At 42.4% G+C, this 23174-nt stretch overlaps 1 protein-coding gene across 6 annotated transcripts in view; it reads right to left on the minus strand.

The window, feature by feature from the left end:
- Positions 1 to 23174, minus strand: part of AMPD2 (adenosine monophosphate deaminase 2) — a 334786-nt gene that overhangs the window by 227818 nt on the left and 83794 nt on the right. For 2 of the 6 annotated variants that reach the window (XM_073615888.1, XM_073615890.1), the window contains exons 2-5: positions 12805 to 12932; positions 1932 to 2062; positions 1561 to 1629; positions 1009 to 1114 (exon numbers count right to left, since the gene is read on the minus strand). In XM_073615888.1, the coding sequence (XP_073471989.1) occupies positions 1009 to 1114; positions 1561 to 1629; positions 1932 to 2062; positions 12805 to 12932 (434 nt within the window). The other 4 variants (XM_073615889.1, XM_073615891.1, XM_073615893.1 and 1 more) reach the window with 4 other exon arrangements.

Here is a 23174-nt window from a genome sequence, read left to right on the forward strand (position 1 = left end):
ATCATGAAAAACTGTCAGGCGGACTTGATCAGAAAGCCCTATGAAAGGGCCCTAAGGCCCCTTTCACATTTGTGCGACCTGAAAGTCATGTGATTTTTGCCGCGATTTTACCGCAATTTTGATGCGACTTTAAGCAATGCCTGTGTAAACATGAGGTCTATGGACCTTAAATCGAATTAAAGTCAGACCATAGTGCAGGGATGACTTTGAAGTCGCTGAGACTTAAAGTTGCACAGATATGAATGGCACTCATTGGAAAACGATTTGTCATGCAACTTTGCAGTCCCAAGTCGCAGGACAAGTCGCACAAGTGTGAAAGGAGCCTAAGGCAACTTTGGTGCAACTTTGATGCAACTTTTGATGGGTACAACTTGGATACGACTTTGGCTTTGAGCAGTGATATTGGACAACTGTTGCACACAAGTTGTAATGTATAACATTCAGGTACGACTTTCATGCAACTTTTGAGGGTTAACATTGCAGTCTATGGCACTCATTGCATGAAAGTCGGACCAAAGTAGTGCATAACCTACTTTGAAGTTGCTGCAACTTTAAGTCACCCATATATGAATAGGTATCATTGGAAAACATGGGGAACGACTTGTCATGCAACTTTGATGTCCAAAATTGAATAAGTCGCACAAGTGTGAATGGAGCCTTACAGAGCTCTGTAAATGAATGATGCGGCTGTGTGGGCAGAACCTCACAGTCGAACCAATTTTAAATGTGACAGCGTTTGAGAGGGAGAACCCTTGCCCACTGTCATGAGAAGTGAGGGGGGCTGCTGGAACATGTTACATGCTACACCCTAAATACCAGTGTAACATGTTCTAAAGGTGAACTTAGCCGTTAAAAAATGCTAGGTTCCCCATTGATTCGACTGCAGGCCTTATCATTACATTCCAGTATCTCCAGGAATATACTGTATAGACATAATATAGACCTATTATAACATTACCTAGCTAAGAAAAGCAAGAATATTTATCTTTCTCTACATTTCATACTTACTCCACATTTCTCATCACCCGCAATGGACACTCTTAAATATTCCCGTTCAATAGGAAACTCTTTTGAGAAATAATCAACAAAATCTTCATCTTCCTCTTTATATGACCTGAGAAAGCAAAATGAGAAGAAAAAAGAAAGAAAGGACAGTAAGAGATGGAAACAAATAAAAAGAGAAAGAGGTGAATGAAAACATGATAGAAATAAAATTGTAATGACAGGCAAAGAGAAAGGATAAGTCTGGATTCACACTTATGTTTTTGTGTTGCATTTTTTTAGGTGCGTTTTTGATGCATGTCATGATGCATAGATATTTGTTGCCATTATAATTTGCATTGATAGAAGAAAATACAGACATTGAATTTATTGGTCAGTGTGTGTAACACACATAAGGCTGCGTATATGTAAATAAGTACCATTGAAAAAAGGAAAATATCTGCACATGGGTTACCAGCACTAAATGACATGGGTGTGAATTGCCCCAAACTTAGAGGAACACTAAGCCGTGTGTTAAATAGGTAAATGTTTGGTCAGAGATTGGCAGGAGTCACTCACTGTAAGTCCGAGCTGCTGTCAATTTTCAGAAAGTCCTGTTTTGCTCTAAGTAAAATATCAGGCTCAAGTCTATGGAAAAAAACAGGAGAGGACAGAAAGAACATAAAAAAAACAGTTAATGAATTTATATGTGCAGTTCTTTATCACCATTAACCATACGCTTTCTATATCACTTTTTAAATGTCTTGCAATTTATTAGTTCCCCTACTCACGTTACATTTACTTCTTCCTTAATGCTTTGTTTCTATATACAGTACATTACAAAAACACATGCTCTTTTTTCTACTAACTTATACTGTAAGTTATATCTGTACTTGGTTCTTTCTCTATGAACAATTAGCTAATCATTATAGTATTTTATGTATCCTTACTTGATATCTTGGCTTATTTGACGTTCTAGCCGCTGCCTTCTTTCCTCAAGTTTCTCAATAGGGCTCTCCTCTGGAAATTCATATGGAGCAGAACGCATTTCACTGTCAGCAAGGGAGCGATTGAAAAGTTCCTTAAAGAAAAGAAAAATTATTGCTTTCAGGTATTTATACAGTGCTGACAATTTACACAGCCTTTTACATACTGCATATTACCATCAGTTCCTGCCCTTAAAGCGTTTGTAAAGTCTTGTTTTTTTCTATAAAATTAACAAACATGTTATACTTACCTATTAAACAGTCAATCACCTGCACTAGATATAATAATTAGTGTTATGCCGTGTACACACGACCGGACTTTTCGACAGCAAAGGTCCGACGGAACGAATCCACCAGATAATTCGATCGTGTGTGGGCTTCATCGGACCTTTGCTGTCGAAAAATCAGATGGACTTTAGAAATAGAACATGTTTCAAATCTTTCCGACGGACTCGAATCCAATCGAAAAATCTGTTCGTCTGTATGCTAGTCCGACGGACGAACAACGACGCAAGGGCAGCTATTGGCTACTGGCTATGAACTTCCTTATTCTAGTCCGGTCGTACATCATCACGTTCGAATCAGTCAGACTTTGGTGTGATCATGTGTAGGCAAGTCCGTTGCGTCAGAACTCTGTCAGAACTCCGTCGAAAGTACGTAAAAAAAAAGTCCTTTGGAGTTCAGTCCGTCGAAAGTCCGCTCATGTGTACACGGCATTAGACTTGACGCTGCTGTTCATGATAAAGGTCAAAAATTTTAAAAATATATATATAAATACCACAGTGCAAACAAACTTAAATAAATAATAATAAAGTGCTAATACTGTGTGTGAAATATCTGTGCAAAGAACAATTGAAATAGTGAAAAATATTGAAACAGTTCAAATAAGTGTGCAAAATTGCATCAATAAAGTTCCAATTGCAAAGACTCCTTCACAAGTGCTGCTGTGCTAACAATTCCCAAGGTGCTGCAATAGTAATTGATATCCACACAGAAGGTATTGTGCTCCACCAAATGGTTAGACTCACCAGATCCAATGGACCCCTTAAGCAGTACTGCGTGTGGGTCAAACAGGCTTAGTCTGGTGAGCAGGATGATGAGATGCCAACTCCAAGATACAATTCTTCCTGTGATGTTTCAAACTTGGACATAAAGAGAGAGAGCCCACATAGTGTAGTACGTCTTATTTATTCAGTAGGAATCAAGCTTACAATGTTCCATAGTTAAAAGCGAACGAATGTAGCACCAAAAGACAGTCCGCTTGTTCCAGGAAGCAGCAAGTTCTCTCACAACCTCATCTGCGTTCCAACGTATATCAGACGTGATGTCACTGCAGTGCTGTAGTCTGCGACTCACGCATTTCGCCCCTCCCACAGGGCGTTATCAAAGACCATCAAAGAATGTTTGTTAGCACAGCAGCACTTGTGAAGGAGTCTTTGCAATTGGAACTTTATACATGCAATTTTCCACACTTATTTGAACTTTCACTGGCTACATGCTTGTTCAATATGTTTCACTATTTCAATTGTTCTTTGCACAGATATTTCATGCACAGTATTAGCACTTTATTATTATTCATTTAGGTTAGTTTGAACTGTGGTATATACCTACCATTAAATTCAGTGCTGTTCAGGAGAAGCATGAAATGCTTGCTATATCTATGCAGTTGTGAGTTTGGTCCTGCTAGACAGGTGGTCTGATAAGTGAGGTGGGCTAAACAGTAATCAATGCAAAGCACAGTATCTTTCCTAAAAGAGAAGCTAGCATGTCTTACTTTAATCACAACTTCAAAATAAGGGGTTGAAACTTTATATTATAAAAATTGACAGTACATGCAAATCATTCCTTATTTGCACCTAGGCCACCTGTGCGTCAAACCACCGCCGGTTTATAGCACGGATACAGCCTAATATTATAGAGCCATTTATTCCAAATTGCATACAGCTATTTCTGGCTAGTTGGCCATCATCAGCGTAATGTTTGGAAACCATGGCTTCTACGTAGTAAATTGAAGTGAGACAGGCTAATACTTTCTGTGTTAACCACTTGCCTATTGGCCAATTCTGACACTTCTCTCACATACAGTAATAATCCGTGTTTTTTTGTTAGAAAATTACTTAGAACCCCCAAACATTATATATATATATATATATATATATATATATATATAAAATTGTGTTTGAAAAATCGCTGCGTAAATGCCCTGTTACATAAAAAATTGCAACAACCTCCATTTTCTTATCTTGAGCCTCTGCTAAAATATATATATATAAATATTATATATATTATATTTACATTTTACACAATTTTTTTTTTAAATACACTTTAATGAATTAAAAAAAAAAAAAAAAACACAATATATAACCCATTTTGGAAGTAGCTTTTAAAGAATAAGTTAACCTTTTGTAAAAAAATAATATATGCACATGATTTTGAAGGTAAAAAAATGTGCGATTGTGGGTGCAGTGGGTACAGTGGATCATACAGGCAGACAGTTACTGAATTGCAGGAAGAATCAATGAACTAAAAGAGTGCCTATCAGCTCCCTTGCAGTTCATTGAGAACTACAAACCCTCTGCCATATTCACAGATCTATGTGAATGAACATTGCTGTGTGGGTAGAGTCCCGAACAGCCGTGCTGTTTTAAAATTGAGACAGCGGGTGCGGGGAGAAGATTTCCCACCCTCTGTCACAGTGAGGGATTGGGGGAGGGTGCGGGGACTGGACCACAGTAACATGTTACACCCTATATACGGGTGTGACGTGTAACATGTTACAAAAGGTGATCCTATCCTTTAAAATGAGGATGGCATTTCTTTATAAGGTACTCCACACATACAGGAGTTGTATAAACTAGAGACAGGGAATGGACAGCAGGAAATAAACTACATTTCCTTTACAGCATAGCAGGTATAACTGCAAGAAACTTGCCGTCAACAGACTCCAGTGCTCCCCACCTTCTGGCTAAATATAGTAAATATGTAATAAACAAAATATGCATATGGAAAAGATTAAAAGTCAATAGACCGTTTAAAAAAGGGCTGGATAGGGTTCTAAAACCAAGGAAATAAACTGCTACTAATATTAAAATATTGTGATTGTAATTAATGTAGAATACAATATTGCAATATTACTTACAGTAGGAAAAAGTTCATTTCGGTTGTTGTACATTTGCTTTTGGGAAGCAGAAATGGGAATCTGTTTTTTATAGGGTGAATGAAGTATAAAATACTACATATGCATTTTTTTGTATTGTCATATACAGCCAGAAAGTGGAGCTCTTGACTTCTTTTGCCATCTCACCTTACCTCATATTGAAAAAAAAAGCCTGTTGGTGAGAGAAATCAACAAATCGAACTAAACATTACACATACACCAAAGAATTCAATTCTTCCCTTCTTTCTATGGGGCACCATATATGGGTTCAGGAAGAGTATCTGAAAAAAACACTCTACCATGCTTTTTTTTTTTTTTTTTTTATAAACCCTACAGTGTTCTTAAAATGCTGTGTCCAACAAATACAAATAAAACATCAATTTAAAAATGTATGACAAATTGACCCCAAAATTATGGCTTCAAAACCCTGGGTGAAGTCTTTGTAGCTCCTAGGGAACAATGAACTTGCAAACACTGAACAAACTGTGATATGAAAGTTTAAAAAAAAGATTATCAAACACGGTTGTAAAATATCCACTACTGCAGTGTTCTTCAACTTTGGTAAGACCAGGGCCTGGTAAAAATGCAAGTTACTGTAATCTAATAGACACAATGACAAAGAATAGACCCACGTTTTTGGTGTTAGTGGGATCTGGGCCTTTACCCCCAAGGTTAGCCCCCAAATGATTGGTTCCAGTGAGATTGTGGTACCCAGGGAAGAATAGTCCTCAAATTATTGATGTCAGTGTGATAGTAGCCACCAGGGAGGAATATTGCCAAATCACTGGTGTCAGTGGAACAGTTACTATCATTGGACAGTGATTTCCAACGTCTTATCTTTCAGCAGTGGCAAGGATTCCTATCTGTCCTAAATTAGTTTTTTTTTTATAATTCCTGCAAGGGGCAAAGCAACATACCCATAGCAACTAATCAGAATTTACCATCTTCTAGTCCTACTTCTGTAAACTGAACCCTGATGACTTGGTGTGAGTAACTACAATCAATGGCAACCATAAGGAAAAGCACTCTTTATGTCAGTCTTTTGCGGACAGATAAACAGGCAAAAATCAATAAGAAGAATATTTATTGATTTATTGTTGCCATAAGATGATTTAAAAAAAAACAAAAAAACAATTGAAATTCTCCTTTGCATAGATGGTAGACAATCAGCTTGCTCACCACTATAATGGTACCTTATGGCGGCGGCCAATGGACCGGCTTGTTGATAGATTTGCTGCAGTGATGGAATCCTCATGCATCCCCCATGAAATCCACAGAAACGGGGAAGGAGGAGAAAAAAAACAACTTTAGTGTGGACCGGGAGACGATGTAGAGCCTCGACCGAAAACCAATGGAACAGTGGCCTACACTCTTGATTTGGCCGCTGTAACATCCTAAAAATGACGGTTCTACCCAAATTTCTGTACCCCCTACAGGCTTTACCGGTACATATACCCGCAGCATACTTCAAACAAATACACTCAGCATTCATAACCTTCTTATGAGCAGAGAATAAAACCCAAATTCACAAGAAAATACTCTCACTCCCAAAACAATACGGAGGCCTAGCCATGCCAGAGATCCGCGCGTACTACCACGTGATACAGTAGACTTATTGTATCTACGCGATACAGTAGACTTATTGACTGGTGCCGACATAAAGAAACCAAACTATGGCCACAACTGGAGCAAGCTCAGAGTGAAATTCCCTTTCATAGAGCCCCATGGTGCTACACAACACTACCAACATGACCCATACCAGGTAACCCCCAATTCGAACCGGGAATGTGAGACCCACAGTCTAGTTAAGGGGAGTGGGAATGCATCAGGCCTCCCATTTCAGCAATATGGGAAGATGGGCAACACTTACCGAACTTTCAGACCCAGATGGCCAGTACCAACTGGACTTCCTGAGAGCACTGCAACTCTCCCACTTTCTTAACAGCATACCTCCCCCCAACGACAACAGCCAACCTCTAACTACTCTGGAAGAGCTCTGTACAGAGACAGGAGTGATATTACACACACTTTCCCTGACATATAACATGTTAATCACACCACCAGATAAATATCAACCTCCAAGCCTCACCAAATGGGAAAGAGACCTGAACTGCTATTTTACCACCAACAAAATAACACATCCTCAAATTTACGCACAAATCATCCCTCTGCACCAAAATCCAGGAGACTAATTACAAGATCTTCACACGCTGGTACAGAACCCCAGCTCTATTATATAATTTTTTCCCCACAACATCAGACCTATGCTGGCACTGCCAAAAAGAAACAGGCACCTTGCTACACATTTTCTGGTCCTGCCCCCGGATTCTGAGCTTCTGGGGAGAAGTTCTCCGAATAGTACAAAAATTTACATACCGCAATGTCCCTGATGACCCAGCATACTTCCTCCTACATTCCAATGACACCCCCGCACGAGTCTACAAAAAATCAGTCATATAGGTGGAAACGGGGCTGGGAAACAGTCAACGCAAGCCCCAATAGGAACCAGTGAGCATGGGACTCCCGGGCATGGCGTCAAACGCTCAGGGAGACCAGATTCAAAGAGAGGCTTGGAACTCAAGATGGTGGAGAGCAAGCCGAGAGCAAGCCGAGGGAAGCAAGGAGAAAGAGTGGCTGTTGTCTTGACAACGCGTATCAGGGCGTGGCCCTTCCTCAGGTCTACGGCAATTTTAATTGTTTTTGTTATAAAAAAATCATCTTATGGCAACAATACAGCTGCTTATTGGGCACAAGTAGACATAAAGAATTACTCCCATTGTTATAAATGTTCCAGTTTTCTGGCACCAGACTTTTTTTGCTGTTTTGGTGTGAGTAACTGCAGTTTACACCTTGCACAGTTTATTGAATAAGGATCCTGCTCTATGGACATCTGACCTTCAGCTGTCATGTCAAGTTGTATTTGGTGCATTGTCAGGATCTGGATCTGACCCTGGAACCTGTGGTGTCCGGCTGTGGCCCTTCTTGCTGTGCCACCTGAAATGCTGGGCAGCTCCTTGTCTGGTCCCGTGGACATTCCTGCTTTATTCCTTGTCCACGTTGAACCTTGAACTCTATGCTCCTCCCATAAACTTCCTATTTAAGCCATGTGCTTGCACTTCCTGTTTGCCATATTATTAAGATCTCTCCAGCTAATATCTTGCTCCTTACATACCTGCTGCTGTCCTTAACTTTGCTACAACTCGTTATTGACCCTTATCTTGTTGATCGACTACACATTTACCCAATTCCATCCAGCTACTACTCATCACTGACCTTTTGGCTTATTCATCGACTACACTTCTGCTTGTTCCCTATCTGCTTCATCCGTTCCCTGACTCCCGCTTGCACTTTTCCCTCCTGGGGCAATACAGAGAGCTGTCACTCTGACATTATCGCGCAGCGAAACCCATCTCCACCATCAGGAGCTCTGGTAAGGACCATTTACTACTTACTGTAGACTTCGGGTAAAGGTACCACCTTTCATCAAGTTTTCCCATTCTTCAATCTCTGCTGTCATCACAGCTCCATGCACAAATGTGGTTAAGGTACAGGCACTCTCTCGGCTTCCAGTACATACAGCAGTTGTTCATCCTGGGTGTTAATGTTGGGGGAGGGGGATGACAGCAGTAGCTGTCAGAGCAGACAGGAAGGATGTGGCCTTGAAGTTGAGAACCACTGCACTAGAATACTAAATGTCAAAGGATGGAGTGCTTTATTACTGATACTTTTTAGTACCCAAGTGTTATGAGCATACGAGTGTTGTGAGTACCTGAGTGCGAGAGGGCTGTGAGTGCACGTGGGCTGTATTGTTGGGTACCTGTGTATTGTCTTGTTGCGTACCTGTGAATTGTATTGTTGAGTACCTGTGTACTGTATTGCGACTCGGTGTACATCTTGCGGCATGTATGCGTTCCTTGATCAGCTGATCGAGGGCGAATACTGCTGTGCAAAATGTAAGCACATTTTTTCCTTGGAAGCCCAGGTTCTGAATATAGGGAAGCAACTGTCAACACTGAGAATTCCCTCCATACTAAAAGAGAGTTGGGGTCATACCAGGTAGGTGCTGGCAGGGGCCATCGCAGAGGTGGGTGGAAATAAAGAGGTGCAAGCACCAGAGCAGAGTAGATGGATGACAGTCAGGAAGGATAGAGGGGAAAGAGTCAGGGAGGCCAGTCCTGGGCTGGAACATCCCAATAAGTACGCCCCATTGAGTGACATTGGTGAAACCAGTCAGGGACCAGCACTGCCCTAGCTGCCAGGGGAGTAACTCCTCCAGTGAGGGTGGGAGTAAATCCAAGGGAAAGGAAAGACAGATTCTGGTGGTAGGGGACTCATTTCTTAGAAGGACAGAGAGGGCAATCTGTCACAAAGACCTGAAGCGCCGAACTCTATGTTGTATATCGGGCGCATCACGGATCTGGTGGAGGAAATTGAGGACAAGGACCTCCAAGGTAGTATTCTCAGAAATATATATATTCACACACATTGATGGACTTGTGTCTTTTTTCAACCTCACCTACTATGTAACTACCGGTACCTCGAGCCACACCAGAAAGGCAGAAAAGCAGAGGGAGATTAGGGAAGTAAACAAGTGGCTGAGGAGCTGGTTTAGTAAGGAGGGGTTTGGGTTCCTGGAGAACTGGGCCGACTTCTCAGTCGGTCACCAGTTCTTTAGAAGGGACGGACTGCACCTAAATGAGGAGGGTGCAGATCTGCTGGGAGTGAAGATGGCTGAAAAGTTATAGGGGCTTTTAAACTAGGCAACGAGGGGGAGGGTTCAGAGGTAGAGATAGTCAGCACGGAACATATTCCAGAGGGTAGTATTGGGGGCATTAGTGGTAGGTTGACTAAAGCACCTAAACCTGAGGTAAGTATAGTAACAAGTCCTATTTGCAACCTCAGAACACCCAATAAGGAGACAGTATGCGACCGCTCTGAACTACGTGGCATGTTCACCAATGCCAGGAGTCTGGGATGGGAAAATTGGAGCTACTGTTGTACGAGGAGGATTTAATTTTGTAGGAATTGCAGAGACTTGGTTCAACAGCTCTCAAGATTGTCTGGCAACCATTCAAGGGTATTCCCTATATCGCAGGGATAGAGAGGTTAAGAAAGGGGGAGGGGTATGCCTGTATATCAAAAATTATGTACAAGTGAATGTGAGAGATAACATCACTAAGGGAACAGGGGAGGAAGTGGAATCCTTATGGGTAGAGCTGCAAAGGAATGAAACTAAGGGGAAAGTAATACTGGGAGTATGCTATAGGCCCCCTTACCAGAGGGAGGAGGCGGAGGCGGACCTCCTATCACAACTTGGATTAGCGACAAGGATGGGAAGAGTCATCATAATGGGGGATTTTATTTATCCAGACATAGACTGGGTGGAAGGAACCACGCATTTATCTAAGGCGCGCCAGTTCCAAAATGTCTTGCAGGATAATTTCATGGGTCAGATGATAAACGCACCGACTAGAAACAATGCATTGCTAGACCTACTGATTACTAACAATACAGACCCAATCACGGATGTGGAAATACGGGGCAATTTAGGAAACAGCAAAAAGGAGAATCTGACAGGAAGTAGGTTCTGTGGGTGTACCACGTCCCAAATACATAGAAAGGAGCAATTGGTTCCCCTAGGGCGGGATTTTAAAGGCACTACCACACAATTGGTACAATATAAGTAAAAAGAATAATTTTATTACATGACAAAGAAAAATATATACAAATCAAAACAAAAGCATACAATGTACACATATAATGGAATAAATATATGTGTACATTGTATGCTTTTGTTTTGATTTGTATATATTTTTCTTTGTCATGTAATAAAATTATTCTTTTTACTTATATTGTACCAATTGTGTGTTAGCACCTTTAAAATCCCGCCCTAGGGGAACCATTGCTCTTTTCAATTTAGGAAACAGCGATCACAGGTCAATTCGTTTTAGTATAAATCACACTAATAGGAAACATAAGGGGAATACAAAGACACTGCATTTCAAAAGATCTAACTTCCCTAAGCTACGAGCCTTGCTAGAAGATACAAATTGGGATAAAATCTTAGGAACAAAGAACATGAAGGAAAAAGTGTATGCTTTAAGAGCATATTAAATAAGGGCATTAGTCAGTGCATCCCAATGGGAAATAAATTTAAAAAAGCTAATAAAAGTCCTGGGTGGCTTAACTCCAACGTAAAAATGCATATAGAAAGCAAAGGAGAAGGCCTTCAAAAAATACAAGGCTGAGGGATCATCATCAGCATTCCAACTTTACAAAGAATGCAACAAGGAATGTAAGGGTGCAATCAGGGAAGAGAACCTCTGGGGGAATCTAGGATGGAAAAGGACTTGGGGGTCCTAGTAGATGACAGGTTCAGCAATGGCATGCACCAAGCTGCTGCAAGCAAAGGAAACAGAATATTGGCATGCCATAAAAAGAGGGATTAACTCCAGAGATAAAACTATAATTCTCCCACTCTACAAGACTCTGGTCAGGCCGCACCTGGAGTATGCCATCTAGTTCTGGGCTCCAGTCCTCAGGAAGGATGAGCTGGAACTGGAGAGAGTGCAGAGAAAAGCAAGAAAACTAATAAAGGGACTGGACGACCTTAGTTATGAGGAAAGGTTATGAGCAGTGAACTTCTCTCTGGAGAAGAGATGCTTGAGAGGGGATATGATTTCAATGTACAAATACCATACTGGTGACCCCACAATAGGGTTGAAACTTTTCCGCATAAGGGAATTTAATATGACAAGTGGCCATTCACTAAAATTAGAAGAAAAGCGGTTTAACCTTCAGCTGCATAGAGGGTTCTTTACTGTAACAGCGGTAAGGATGTGGAATTCTCTTCCACAGGCAGTGGTTTCAGCAGGGAGCATCGTTAATTTAAAAAAACTATTAGATAAGCACCTGAACAACCACAACATACAGGGATATACAATGTAATACTGACATAAAATCACACACATAGGTTGGACTTGATGGACTTGTGTCTTTTTTCAACCTCGCCTACTATGTAACTACTATGTAACTTATTTGTGGAATGCCTTCTGTTTTGTGTACCTTTGTGTACTTTGTTTAGGACCAAAAAAAACATGCCCTACATTAGTAAAGGATGGGTCAAAAGACCCTTGAATGTAGCCTCTTATAAGAAGCTACTAAAAATTAAACACTAATGGATATTTTTGTGTTTCACGAAAACAGGACATTGAGAGAAGATTTAAAATAAACCCATCTCTACCACCATTGCACACCATGTGCAAATGTAGTTAAGATAAGGGCTCTCTTTCCACTTCCAGTACATACATTAGTTGTTTATGCTGGGTGTTAATGTTGCAAGGGGGGAGAAGGTGACAGCAGTAGCTGTCAGAGCAGACAGGAAGGCTGTAGCCTGGCATTTGGGAACCACTGCATTTAAATACTATACGTCAAAGAATGGTGTGCTTTATTAACATATACACTTATTTGTAGAATGCCTCCCAGTTTTGTGTACCTTTGTGTACTTTGTTAAGACCAAAAAAGCTGGATATAAAACTGTAAAGGTAGAGTCAAAAGACTATTGAATAGTCTCTTATAAGAAGCCCCTAAAGAGTACACACTAATGCACATTTTTGTGTTTCACATAATCAGGACATTGAGAGAAAATGTAAAAGAATAGCAATTCCAGTTGTAATATACCTCTGCTATTTCCTTATATTTGCCCTCCATTGATGTTCTTAGTTCTCGGTTCAGTTGCTTCAGACTATGAGGGGTACCAGAGAAAGATTTGGCTGATTGCAGGGGATGAAACTGAGAGCCTCGGAAATCTGAAAAGGGACAAGGGATGGTAATCGAATATTATTATAGGTTAAAGACAATGCTTAAAAAATTGTATAAAAATCATACAAATGTTCTTGAAATCAAAATAACATTAAAAATGATTTGTGGACCCACTTCTAAAATATCAAGAAACCAAATTTTCAAATGAATGGTCGAAGAAATATACTTCAGCTTAAAAATGAACTTCACTTTCACCTTTCTCCCATTTTTTTCCCACTCGTACCTATTATCCAGGGTTATCCTCAATTTATATACTCACCTGCCCCACAGATCCAATGTTGTCCTGCTGTGATCCACAACATGTACGTTAGTATATCTACATTTCATGGTAGAACTGCTAGATCAGTAAACTGTATACTACAAACATGACCATAACTCTTCATCTTCTGTACATGAGAGGCAGGGTAATTAAGATAATAGGAAGTAACGACACTCTATTTCTGGCAAGACCAACATGTGTAGTACCTTGAAAAAGTACTCATAACCCTTGAAATTTTCCACATTTTGTCATGTTACAACCAAAAACGTAAATGTATTTTATTGGGATTTTATATGATAGACATATGTTACATACTTGTGAAGTGGAAGGAAAATGATAAGTGGTTTTCAAAATGTTTTACAAATAAATATGTGAGGCGTGCATTTGTATTCTGAGTCAATACTTTTTAGAACCACCTTTCACTGCAATTACAGCTGCAAGTCTTTTTGGGGATGTCTCTACCAGCTTTGCACATCTAGAGAGTGACATTTTTGCCCATTCTTCTTTGCAAAATAGCTCAAGCTCTGTCAGACTGGATGGAGAGCATCTGCGAACAGCAATTTTTAAGTCTTGCCACAGATTCTCAATTGTATTTAGGTCTGGACTGTCATTCTAATACATGAATATGATTTGATCTAAACCATTCCATTGTAGCTCTGGCTGTAAGTTTAAGGTCATTGTACTGCTGGAAGGTAAACTCAGCCCCAGTCTCAAGTCTTTTGCAGACTCCAACAGGTTTTCTTCTAAAATTGCCCTGTATTTGACTCCATCCATCTTCCCATTAACTCTGACCAGCTTCCCTGTCCCTGCTGTAGAAAAGGATCCCCACAACATGATGCTGCCACCACCATGTTTCAAGGTTGGGATGGTGTATTCAGGGTGATGTGCAGTGTTAGCTTTCTGCCACACATAGTGTTTTGCTTTTGGGCATAAAAGTTACATTTTGGTCTCATCTGATCAGAGCACCTTCTTCCACCTGTTTCCTGTGTCCCCCACATGGCTTCTCGCAAACTGCAAATGGGACTTCTTATGGCTTTCTTTCAACAATGGCTTTCTTCTTGCCATGCTTCTATAAAGGCCAGATTTTTGGTGTGCACGACTAATAGTTGTCCTGTGGACAGATTCTCCCACCTGAGTTGTGGATCTCTGCAACTCCTCCAGAGTTACCATGGGCCTCTTGGCTGCTTCTCTGATTAATGCTCTTCTTGTCCGGGCTGTCACCTTAGGTGGACAGCCATGTCTTGGTAGGTTTGCAGTTGTGCCATACTCTTTCCATTTTTGGATGTAAGATTGAACAGTGCTCCATGAGATGTTCAAAGAGTGGGATTTTTTTTAATAAACTAACCCTGCTTTAAACTTTTCCACAATTTTATCCCTGACCTGTTTGGTGTGTTCCTTGGCCTTCATGATGCTGTTTGTTCACTAAGGTTCTCTAACAAACCTCCGAGGGCTTCACAGAACAGCTATATTTATCCTAAGATTGAATTACACACAAGTGGACTCTTTTTAGTAATTAGGTGATTTCTGAAAGCAAATGGTTCCACTAGATTTTAGTTAGGAGCATCAGAGTAAAGGGGCTGAATACAAATGCAAACATTTTTCAGCTATTTGTAAAGAAAATTTGAAAAACATTTATCATTTTCCTTCCACTTCACAATTATGTGCCACTTTGTGTTGGTCTATCACATAAAATCCCAATAAAATACATTTATCTTTTTGGTTGTAACCTGACAAAATGTGGAAAATTTCAAGGGGTGTGAATACTTTTTCAAGGTGCTGTATATTCCATATTTGCCAAAAATGTTTTTACTATGAAAAAAAGAAAGCTATCGCATCCACCACATCAGGGACGTAGATAAGGATGGGATAGGTGGGTCCAACCCCCTTCCAAGAGTATTGGGGGCACCGCAGCTTCCGCTGACAATTGCTTGCTTGCTGTGGCTCCGCCTATTTTCCTCTAGGAGTCTGAGGAAGAACCCCTCCCACAGGAAAAAAAAATATCTATGGCCCTGCACCACATCTAGGAACTGTAATATGCAATATATTGTATTTTTGTTCTTGGATTTAGTTATCCTTTAATTCCAAATTAATGACCTGTAAGAGCTTTTGAAGCAAGTTTATCACAGTTTCACGGGCATGCAAAATTTTAAGGCTTGACATGTGGGGTATCTATTTACTAAGCATAACCTCATCTTTTCTATTTTACCAGAAATGGGTAATATACAGCATCATATGCATTTGCGTGCACTTAACAGCTTGCCGCCCGCCCACCGTCAAATGACGGAGGGACGGTGCGGCTCTCGTTCTGGGTGGACGTCATATGACGGCGCACCCAAACGGCCGCTCCTGATCACGAGCCACGATTGCGGCTGCGCCGTGTTGCTAGGACACGGCACAACCCCACCCCGATCTCTGTAAAGAGCCATGGCTCTTTAACCATGTGATCAGCTGTTTCTAATCACAGCGGGTCACATGTAAACACGGAAATGCTGGTAATCGTCTCTCATCGCCTCACACTGACAGGGGACATGTAATCTCCTCCAGACATGTAATTGGGGCACTGATCACCAGTGCCCTGATTACAATACAGTGCCAGCAGTCAGTGCCCACAAGTGCCACCAATCAGTGCCCATTAGTCATGCCAGTCAGTGCTGGTTATCAGTGCCGCCTGTCAGTCCTGCCCATCAGTGCCGCCCATCAATGCCACCTATCCGTGCCCCCTACCAGTGCCCACTAGTGCCGCCTATCAGTGCCCATCAGTGCCACCCATCAGTGCTCATCAGTGCCATATATCAGTGCCACCTATCAGTGCCCATAAGTGCCGCATATTAGTGCCTCCTCATCAGTGCCACCTAATCAGTACCCATAAGTGCCGCCTCATCAGTGCCCATAAGTGCCACCTCATCAGTGCCCATCAGTGCAGCCTATCAGTGCCCATCAGTGCCACCTCATCAGCACACATCAGAGAAGGAGAAAAATTACTTATTTCCAAAATTTACTGACAGAAACTAAGAAAAAAGGTTTTTTTTTCTCAAAATGTTCGGTCTTTTTTTTTTTTGTAAAAAATAAAAAAACGTGATTAAATACCACCAAAAGAAAGCTCTATTTGTGTGAAGAACATTATAAAAAAATTCACATGGTTGAAAATTGGCCTGGGCAGGAAGGGGGTGAAAGTGCCCTGCAGGCAAGTGGTTAAACTAACTTTAGTGTAATCTTTACTGTAAACGGTTGCACTAATATTGTGTGACATAAAAAAAAATTGAGCTACCACCATTTTATTCTTCAGGGTTCCTGCTTCCAGAAAATATATGTTTCAAGGTTTGATTATTCTTCAAGCCTAAGATTATAATATGTGTGCAAAAACAGCTCTGGCAGCAAAAGGTTTAAAGCCACTGGCTTGGTAGTGGATGGTACAACAGTAATGAAGAGGTTATTCACTGGGAAATAAAATTTGATTGCATTAAACCAGCATTGTATTTGAATTCCATGTCCGCCACACACTGTATTTAAACAAGGAAGACTCTCTCTATATACCAGAGACTAGCCATCACTGTGTGAGGGTTGTGATGACCCACACATAGTTGCACAGGTTTTTCATGCATCCCTGTACAGGCTGTCCTCTTCATGTCAATTGGGATACAGCCCCTGCTCCTAATTTGACACCCATGTGGGTGCATGGCCCTGAATGCACACTGTTTGCATTCAGAACACCTGTGCATCCCCATGCAGGTAAACATGGCCCTCGCACAAGCATATGCTGTAGTAAACCCATGGGAACAAGGCCATATCATAATGCTGAGCAACTGTTTCTTATTACCACCATGGCTTTACTGCTTCTGCATGCATGCAGTTAACCTGTGCCAAATCTCTCCTCAATCCTAATGGTGCCTAAAATGTAACAATCTGATCAAACAATTCTTCACATAATAGGATAATACGATTGTATCCATGAATTATCTAAAGCACAAAACACTTGTTACAATCTGATTGTACAACCTCCTTTAGATCTGCCAACAATTATGTAGTGCAAGGGCCTGCCCGACTGGACACAAATTGATTGGATAAATTCAAGTGGAACTAAACCCATCGATTTAAAGTGGTTGTAAACCTCAGACATGTAATATGAACAAAGCACATCCTTCTAAACTGTGTACCTGTCTCTATCCAAAGCATTAAGTTTGATTTCGCTCTGCAGCCTGGTTCCTTTGGTATCTGCATCAGTCACTTCTGACAGATTTTCCTGACACAAGAGGTAAAAAGGTAATGGTCAGTAGAGCTTCAGCACATAGCCTATGATTGATATCCTGAGCTGTGAAGGGGGTCCCTTCCCTCCAATCAGGGCTCAGAACTCTCATCACTGTGATCTGAAGCATGAGACTTCAGATCCCCACCCACTGCTGAGAAAAAAAATATTGATCTGTGTTTATTTAGAACAATTTACAGAAGAAATGGCCGCAGATAAACAGGTACAACGCATGTAGGAGGATTTGTTTCATCTGTGTATCAACCAAGACCATTTACTTCACTGGGTATATGGAAGGGTTTTCAACTGCTTTAACTGTTTCCCAAAACAAGGTATTCCATGAATAATAACTGTCATGATTCGTTGTGCTCTTGACCGAACTGTCAAGCCATCAAATGGCTACTGTCATAACCATGCAGCACCAGGGTAACCGTAGATCAAACAGAGTCTAAGATGGCATCTTCCTTGGTTGTAAAGGATAGAAGGGTTTAGTTGTTCTTTAGGCAGGTCCCAGTATTACATGGTGAGATTGTAACATTTTTCATGACCTTATAAGATGCATACTGTGTTGTTGATTGATTTTCAAGCAAAGATTACCGATTTCATCGAAATGATTGTGTTTAGTCTGGGTGGAAAGTGGATAATTCAATGTAGTCATTAAAGAGGTTTCCCCTGCCACCCACCACCCCACAAAAAATGGCAATAATATATAATACATTACATATAAACAAGCACACTCACCTATGTCCACACTGCCTTTCTATCCTGTGAACCCCTTTTTCAGGCTGCCTCTGTGCAGCCAGTGTCCCTGCTCCCGCACCATCATCAAGTCAAAACTTTTTATACCTAATGCATTGCCTGCATCAAGGTGAAAAGCCCCCCACTATAAGTTTTACCCGCATCCCTAAATACTTACCTGACTCCTCCAAAAATCCACCGCTGTCCTGGCTGCAGCACTGCTCTCCTAGAAACTGAAACTGCTGCCAGTCCAACTCCAGTGAGGAGGGAGCAGGGCGTGGCTTACTGTCACTGTGTGCGTATTGACAAACACAGACTGGCTCTCGAGCACGCATGCATGGGTGCCCTCTTAGAACCCGGAGGAAGATGTAGACAGCGCTGGCGGGGGACTGCCAAAGAAGAGGTTAGTTGCATAGAGCAGGTAAGTATAACCTATAATATTTTCACATAAAAAATATTATCCTTCAAAATCCCTTTAATTATGTTATTCAAGATGGAATGCATGACGTCATGCACCTTGTTTTGCTCATGTACAGTACAGCATTACACTCATCTTTACTTTAAAAAAATAAAATAAAAAGCCTTCCCCTGAGATCTGATCTCATTGGGAGAAAGGTTTTTTCAACAGCAAATGACTCTATTGCTCTACAGTGTAAGCATTAGATGAAGTCTGCCCAGCTTAAGCGGAGCTCCACCCAAAAGGGAAAGCTCCGCTTGTTTTCCTCATCCCCACCTCTGCTGCCACATTTGGCACCTTTTGGGAGGGAGCGAGTACCTGATTTTGACAGGTACTCACTCCCACTTCTGGCTCAAGAGGACTTTAGTACAGGATCTCCCTGAAGGCAGATCCTTCAGTGCCTTCAGGGGAACCAGGAATTTGACGCAAAAAGGGAAAAGTAAACCCGAAACATATTTTTTTTTAAATCAGTGCTGGATGATTTCACATCAGCATTTAGAGATATGAAACTTAGTAAAACGGGGAAAACACTTTAAGAGCCCTTTCACCCTGACATCGCAGCCACGTTAGCGGTAAAGTGCCGCTAGTTCTAGAGGTGCTTTACTGTCACTTTAGAGGCACTTTTAACCCCCGCTAGCGGCCGAATAAAGGGTTAAAAGTGCCGCTGCCGCAGCACTTTGCTGGCGCTTCGGCGACACTACCCATTGATTTCAATGGGCAGAGGCGCTTTAGGAGCGGTGTATACACCGCTCCTAAAGTGCCCCAAAGATGCTGCTTGCAGGACTTTTTTTAACGTTCTGCCAGCGCAGCGCCCCAGTGTGAAAGCACCCGGGCTTTCACACTGGGACTGCAGATGAGGCATTTTTCAGGCGCTTTACAGGCGCTATTTATAGCACTAAAGCACCTGAAAAACACCCCCAGTGTGAAAGGGGTCTAAGGCCCCTTTCACACTGGGGCGGGAGGTGCGTCGGCGGTATTATTAGCAGCGCTTTACCGTCATTTTAGCGGCGGTTTTCAGTCGCCAGCGGGGTGGTTTTACCCCCCGCTAGCGGCCGAGAAAAGGTTAAAAACCACCACAATGCGCCTCTACAGAGGCGCTTTGCCGGCGGTATTGCCGCTCTGCCCCATTGATTTCAATGGTGTATTTACCGCTCCTTCACCGCTCCGAAGATGCTGCTAGCATCCGCCCTCAGGGCTTTCACACTGGAGACACAGCAGCGGCTGTTCCGGGTCGGTTTGCAGGCGCTATTTTTAGCGCAATAGCGCCTGCGAACCGCCCCAGTGTGAAAGGGGTCTTAAGGAGTTGTAAAGTCTCAAGGTATTTCACCCTAATGCATTCTATGCATTAAGGTGAGAAACCTTCTGTGCTGCAGCAGCCCCCCAGAGCCCCCTTTTTTCTTAACTGAACCAGATCGTTCCAGCGACGAGCACAAGCCCAACGCTGTCTCTATCCTCATTGGATAGATTGATAGCATTGGCTCCCATTGCTGTCAATCAAATCCAATGATATGGGCGTGGGGGGCGGGGGCGGGTCCTGCTGTCTGCGTCAATGGACGCAGCAGCAGGACTCATGAGCGCACCCACACGGGTGCGCCCAGGGAAAGCAGCTCTCCGTGGGGGCACCCGATGAAGCGGAGGAGCCAGGAGCTCCACCGGGGCACCCTAGAAGAAGAAGATTGGGGCTGCTATGTGCAAAACCCTTGCACAGAGCAGGTAAGTATAACATGTTTGTTATTTAAAGAAACGAACCTTTAAGTGTATGGCACATCAAACAGTCTTTTCAATCTTCCACTTGGACAATAAACTGATATTAGATAACAATTTTTTATATAAATACAAAATTGTTCCTTGTATGTCATCTGAACTTTTTTTTTTTTTCTTTATGATTTCCCTTCCATTTGATGTAGAACAGTGGTCTCCAAACTGCGGCCCGGGGGCCAGATGTTGCCCTTTGCTTGCCTTTATCTGGCCCTTGGGGCACTATTCCATCCACTGATATGAGACACTATTCTGACACCAACAACGGGACACCATTTCTCCCACTGACACCAACAGGACACCATTTCTCCTACTAACACCAACAATGGGATACCATTTCTCTTACTGACACCAACAATGGGACACCATTTCTCTTACTGACACCAACAAAAGGGGGACCGTTTCTCTTACTGACACAAACAAAAGGGGCACCGTTTCTCTTACTGACACCAACAAAAGGGGGACCGTTTCTCTTACTGACACCAACAATGGGACACCATTTCTCCTACTGACACCAACAATGGGACACCATTTCTCCTACTGACACCAACAATGGGACACCATTTCTCCTACTGACACCAACAAGGGAACACCATTTCTCCTAATGAGACACCAACAATGGGACACCATTTCTCCTACTGACACCAACAATGGGACACCATTTCTCCTACTGACACCAACAATGGGACACCATTTCTCCTACTGACACCAACAATGGGACACCATTTCTCCTACTGACACCAACAATGGGACACCATTTCTCTTACTGAGACCAACAATGGGGCACCATTTCTCTTACTGACACCAACAAAAGGGGGACCGTTTCTCTTACTGACACCAACAATGGGATACCATTTCTCCTACTGACACCAACAATGGGACACCATTTCTCCTACTGACACCAACAATGGGACACAATTTCTCCTACTGACACCAACAATGGGACACCATTTCTCCTACTGACACCAACAATGGGACACAATTTCTCCTACTGACATTTCTCCTACTGACACCAACAATGGGACACAATTTCTCCTACTGACACCAACAATGGGACACAATTTCTCCTACTGACACCAACAATGGGACACCATTTCTCCTACTGACACCAACAATGGGACACCATTTCTCCTACTGACACCAACAATGGGACACCATTTCTCCTACTGACACCAACAATGGGACACCATTTCTCCTACTGACACCAACAATGGGACACCATTTCTCCTACTGACACCAACAATGGGACACTATTTCTCCTACTGACACCAACAATGGGACACCATTTCTCCTACTGACATTAACAATGGAACACCATTTCTCCTACTGACACCAACAATGGGACACCATTTCTCCTACTGACATTAACAATGGGACACCATTTCTCCTACTGATACCAACAATGGGACACCATTTCTCCTACTGACATTAACAATGGGACACCATTTCTCCTACTGACACCAACAATGGGACACCATTTCTCCTACTGACATTAACAATGGGACACCATTTCTCCTACTGACACCAACAATGGGACACCATTTCTCCTACTGACACCAACAATGGGACACCATTTCTCCTACTGACATTAACAATGGGACACCATTTCTCCTACTGACACCAACAATGGGACACCATTTCTCCTACTGACACCAACAATGGGACACCATTTCTCCTACTGACATTAACAATGGGACACCATTTCTCCTACTGACACCAACAATGGGACACCATTTCTCCTACTGACACCAACAATGCTCCCACTAGTACCAAATGTGGGGATGTTTACTCCCACTGATGCCAAGAAAATTTTCACTCCCGCTGTCCACAGTTTGGTCCCCCTAAAGTCTGAAGGACAATAAATTGGCCCTTTGTTTTGAAAGTTTGGAGACCCCTGATCTAGAAGATCCCTCTGCGCCTGCGTAGCACACAACTCATAAAAAGATCTAAATAATGCATAAGTAAAATAAATAAATAAGGTAAATAAAATGGTGAAGTCTTCTCTAACAGTGCCATCACCCAGGTCCTGTCATGAGGTACCTCTCCAGTGACAGCCCCTCTTCTCAGGTCCTCCTGGACTCCCCTCTATTCTGTACTCAACAACTGCTGTCCCTGCAGTCCAGCTCCACTCTCCTGCTCCTGCACCATTCCCCCCTCTACCTGGCACTCCTCCTTAGCCGTCCCCCGTTCTATCTGCCGTGCTCCCCCCGTGTCGTTCTCCTCTTTACAGGAAAGCCCCATCTTTCCCGGGAGTTGGAACTGACCGTACAGCTGTTCCTGAATTGATGCATAGAGCCGGCTGTCTCCCCCTCCGCGTCTCTACGAAGTGGAACAGTCCAAGCCGCAGACTAGATGAGAGTCCTAAATAACCTGTGACGACTGTACCAAGTGTTCTGTCAGAAAGGGGGGGGGGGGAGAACGGCTGAAAAGCAAAGATCAGCTGCAGAGCGAGGAGAAAGGATAAAAGGGGGTGTGACAGAGAGGAAAGGGTGCAATGGTTAGGGATTCAGGAGGGGGATGAAGAACACGGAAGACCAGAAAGAGGAAGTGGAAGGGAAATCATTAGAAGCCCTCTGTGCTTAGTATATGACGGGATAGGGAAGGCAGGAGAGTGATGAAGATATTATAGACACAATGCTGCCACTGTGTTATAGGAGCCTCCATGAAGGAGACACTACAGAGACATGTTATGTAAGGGGGAGCTGCAAGGTCAGTGGATGAGAGAGACACGTCATGAGGAGGAGGCCAGGACTGAGGAGGAGGCCAGGACTGAG

The sequence above is a fragment of the Aquarana catesbeiana genome, linkage group LG02 (genome assembly GCF_042186555.1).
Source record: "Aquarana catesbeiana isolate 2022-GZ linkage group LG02, ASM4218655v1, whole genome shotgun sequence".
Classification (NCBI taxonomy): Eukaryota; Metazoa; Chordata; class Amphibia; order Anura; family Ranidae; genus Aquarana; species Aquarana catesbeiana.